The sequence below is a fragment of the Acyrthosiphon pisum genome, chromosome X, assembly GCF_005508785.2.
Source record: "Acyrthosiphon pisum isolate AL4f chromosome X, pea_aphid_22Mar2018_4r6ur, whole genome shotgun sequence".
Taxonomy (NCBI): Eukaryota; Metazoa; Arthropoda; class Insecta; order Hemiptera; family Aphididae; genus Acyrthosiphon; species Acyrthosiphon pisum.
The window spans coordinates 8487939-8492916 of record NC_042493.1 but is presented as its reverse complement, the minus strand read 5'-3'; the positions used below and the strand labels follow the sequence as shown (position 1 = coordinate 8492916).

At 26.1% G+C, this 4978-nt stretch overlaps 1 protein-coding gene across 1 annotated transcript in view; it reads right to left on the bottom strand.

Annotated features, from left to right (window-relative positions):
- The window catches only part of LOC100569622, a 7138-nt gene extending 2160 nt beyond the window's left edge, over positions 1–4978 (bottom strand). The window contains exons 1-3 of the mRNA XM_003241751.4: positions 4065–4978; positions 3016–3073; positions 1717–1895 (exon numbers count right to left, since the gene is read on the bottom strand). Coding sequence (XP_003241799.1) covers positions 1717–1895; positions 3016–3073; positions 4065–4136 — 309 coding nt within the window. The 5' untranslated portion in view covers positions 4137–4978. The remainder of the gene's footprint in view (positions 1–1716; positions 1896–3015; positions 3074–4064) is intronic.

Sequence of the window (4978 nt, the reverse complement as noted above, 5' to 3'; positions counted from 1 at the left end):
TCGAACAAGATACTGAAGTGAAAATCGTAGCATTATTTCGACTACTTATCGTGTACACAGACACAAAAAAAAAAAAATAAAAAAAATAAAAAAATAAAAAAAATCACAAATCATTGTAAAATCAATACATTCATCGTTCCACTCAGAATCTAAAAATTATCTAGATAAGATAAGATAATTTTAACAAAACATTATCTAGATAAAAATAAAGATAACATAAATGTAATTTATCTAGATAAATATCATTTTTTTACACTTATTTTTATTGTTTTTTAGTATTTTTGTAATATTAGATTCATATCAATATAATAACATAATATTCATAATAACAACGGATTGAGTCTTTGAAATATAGTTCTACGAAGTTAATTTCAACTTATTTTTAAAATGGATCGGGAAATAAACCTATACCTAATTAATTATAATATGCTCACTATGGCTAGTAGAGAACCATGTGTAGTGCAAGCCCGCATGCAAGTTCTCTTATTATCGTAATACCGTCGTTGGCAATAATAATAAGAAATATATTCTTCTAATTTTATAAATAATTTATATTATATTAGAATTTTAGTAACATTGGTTTTATAATTTTGTAGGGGCACTATAATATTTATCTAGATAAGCTCACATTTTATCTAAGCTAAACATTAGATAAACCCACGATTTAAGATAGTATGGTTGGCCATCGACCCGTTAGAAAAATGTTATCACACGGAATACGGTTTGAATCGAAAAGTTACGTGATCTACGGGGTCCCCCGCATACAGCGCTCATATCGGTTCAAATTAAAACTAATACCTATACCTAGAGAGCCTAGATAATCTAAATATCTAATTATCTAGGCTCTGTACCTATACCTATATACAATAAAAATATATATAATGATCAAATTATATTATAAATTATAAAATAGTCCACTAGAAGCGCTAGCCCCGGGGGTCCGATTTAAATCCAATGCCGTCTTATCATAGCTCGTTGGGCAACCATACTAGGTATCTTAAATCGTGGATAAATCGTAACATAATTATCTAGATACTTTAAAAGATAATTTATTTCAAAAAATGTTATCTAGATAATTTATCTAGATAATTCTCAACACTGCACCTGCCCCATACATTCATCGGATTAATTATTAGCAAAAATATACATTTTTAATTGTATTGATAATTTAAATAGATACCTAGTTTTAATGTGTGTTAACATTTTAAAAATAAACTTTAAACTTGAATATAATGTATGAAGTATATAATATTTAAAAATTCATAAAAATTAAAAAAAAACTTGAATTATCTGTTAAATTATGATACATATAAATAATTGAATTCTATCAACAGAATTTGTTTATAGATATTCAATTGTCTATGCCACTTGCCCCCCAAAAAGAATTATGGTGTATAAACAGTATAAAATTAACTGGTTTTGTACTAACCCCACTTAATAGGTAATTTGCAAAAAAAAATATAAAAACACTATAATATGAATACAAGTTTATTTTCTGATTAATTAATTAATAGATGAAATAAAAACCATGTTCTCCATATAGGAAAATAGTATAGGAGGTCCCTATTTGAACTTATATCAATATACAAAAAGGGTTTTTTAAGAAATTAAAAAATCTGTTGGGAGAGTATGCATTAATTTTAATTGTAACAAAAATATTCAAAGTTATTTTTCAATATTCTAAAATATATTATTATTCAAAATGTAATTATTTACCGGCGTTTCAGATGTTATTCCATAGTTAACACGTATGAATACTATAAAGAAAATTAGCATTATGATACACAATGAACATAATATTATCATAAGTAAAACAAAATGATTTTTCATTAAATCTGGCATTTGAGTTTTATCCTTTGCAGCTTCTGATTCTGATGATTTTACTAGCAATACCGCTTTAAGAAACAAAGTAACATATTTCAAATTAAATTAAAACTAGCTGTAAAAAATAATATAAATTATCATTTTGGAAAAAAGCAACCACTAGTTATACACATATAGGCGCAATGAGGCACCCAGTTATATCTAACATAATATTTTAGTTTAAAATATTAATTATCAGGTTTTGTGCTGCTGATATAATTTTAGCCTGATATAGTTTTACACTTTTAAAGCTAAATTATTTTTAAACTAATTAGGTAATAGCGTTGTTTGTTAATTTTTAAATTTTGTTTTCTACTTAGGTACTTTCATCACAAAAGTTAAGTAATGATTTAACTTATAAAAAAATGAAATATTATTTGAAAATGTTGAGAACATCAAATTATTTATAAAAAATAAGCATTTTCATTTCGTCAATAATACTTTAATTATTGATTGATTTATAAAATTATAAAATTATACAGAAAATCTTTCTTACAATTCGTAGTCATAATCAAGAAACCATATTTTAGCGCAATATAAAGACAATATCCTCTAAATTCTGAGATCTTCTTTTTCGTTAATTTTTTAATAACACAAAACATAGGATTGCGTGAAATAATATAATATAATAACAACTGCAGTCCTGTAAAGAATACTTTTAAAAAGTACTTGAGTAAATACTCAAATAAAACTATTATTCTAACACAGAAATACAGAATACTAAATAAAACTATTATTCTATTATTGTAGTTGACAATAATATTTTTCCAACCAACTATTTCAAATAAAAATAAAATGTTCGATATAAAAAACCAAAGTATTCAATACTATTCAAAATACTTCATGCTGAAAGTATTAAAAAAGTTATTCCATACTTAAAAAAGTATTTGAATACTTTTACTCAAATACTTTTACTAAAATACTTTACAGGACTGAACAACTGTTATAAAAACCATTTGCTTTTTTATGTGCATACAGGATTTAATAGAAAATTTGGTTCTACGGGACGAATTAATTGTCTTATATAGCTGTGTAAGAATTGATTTCACAATTCTTACGAGTATGCACAGCGGGAAAACCAACTCGAAACATATTACCTATATTTTTTTGTAATAAAATTAATCATTATTCAAATTATTTACTCATACATACTAATTATCGAAAACGCCATGATCAGTAATAAAAGTATAAGCAGAAAACCAAAATATATCTGAAAAAAAAAAATGATTATTAAGACATGTTCATAAATAATAGTGATACTTGATAAATTATAATAAAAAAATCGAGAGACTCTCTCTCTCGCTGCTGTATAGTAAGTGTTGGCTGTACCTCGGTATTGAACTGGTTACTTAACACTTTAATGGATAATATTTGAATTCAAATATAAATTATTGTCTACGAAAAAAAAGTAGACAACCTTTCTTTTCCTGATTGTGAAGGAAATTGGCTCACCATGCATCTTTTGAATTGCAGAATTTTAAAAGAAGAATATGTTAGGTATATGTTTTAATATGTTCTATATTATTATTTACGCATTCGTCGTACCTAATATTCATAACCATCATAAATAATGACATACATATTTATAGTCGTTGCACTGCTCGATAACATTTGACGGTGTAACAAAAAAGCATCTTACCAATACTATATGTTGTGGACACGATAAATCAGGATTAATCAAAAGACATTCATGTAGAAACGATTCTGATTGTTGGACATTGGGTGGATCAATGTAATATAATTATATGGAAGTATAGTTATTATAATATTAGGTACCTGTATAACTTAATATTTTTAATATTGTTTTTAGAATTTAGAATAGTTTCTTTATTCTACAGGTATATGATTACTTTTAACTGATTATGGTGAAATTCAGCATATCTTTTATCGCATATTATCAGCTATAAGTCAATAATTAACGTATTATGAGTACGGTGTGTATTGGTTAATAAATAGCTCAGAATGTATCATAGTATTCTGAAAATTCAATTATGTCTAGAAAATTATATAATATATATTTGTATAGTACATTTTGAGTCATATGTTTATTCCTTGCTGAATTACAATGGCAAATCAAAATCATTTTGTCAAAAACTCGTGTTACGTTAATATCCTAGTTATTTTTTATCTGTTTTTGCCAATAGTTGAAAACTATTGGGGTTACCTATTTTCAACTTACTTATGTTAAGTTTCCTACTTACCACATTTATAAAGCCGACAATTCTACAGCGAGACCACAGGGTCGACATTGATGGTTCCGTATTTTGCTCCATGTTTAATAATGTATGTTACACAACGTAGGTTTATATATATAGTTGAACCTTTGGAATGAATACCCTATCACTTTTTACAGCACTGCTTACAATAAAATCTTTAATAAAAAAAACCTCCTCAGTTTGGCGTCTGTACGTTTAAAAACGAAACTATTAATAATATACTAAAATAAACATGCTTTTCGCGTATTTTCTGTTAATACGCTGTAGTCTAGACAATAGACATACATGAATCGTTATTATTATTGATAACTATGAACGACAATGATAGAAAAGAATTACTATGTCTATCCGATAATCAAAGTTTATACAAATTGTATATAATTAATGTAAAATTCATAAATTTAATAAATATACCGATGCAAAAGCTGCGGCGTTATTTCAGTTTTTTTCGGGTATGTAAGGTTTCAAACAGGCCATATAAAAATATATTTACCAATGCACATTATCCTACTTTCAATTTTTTCCATAGATCATGGGGCGTGTCAACTAAAATAGTAAAAATCAATTTAAAAACTAAAATATATTAAATAATTGATTAGGTACATATACTTACTATTTACTTGTGAACACCTATAACTAATGCTTGAAAAGCTTGAAGAAGACAAATGCACCAGTCAAAAATAAAAATAAAAATTTCTGTCTTTCCAATGAGAACCCCCATTTCTACTGTAAACTCTTCAGATTATTGGAAGTATCAAAATTCGAAAGATTACTTTTGGAGTTAACTTTGTGGGGTTTCCCTTTTCTACAGTTAATTATTTAGCGGATCATTTTTCTGAAAATATTAGTGGACCTAGACTACTCGTTCAAAATTATAAATTTTCACTTATCGAGGAATT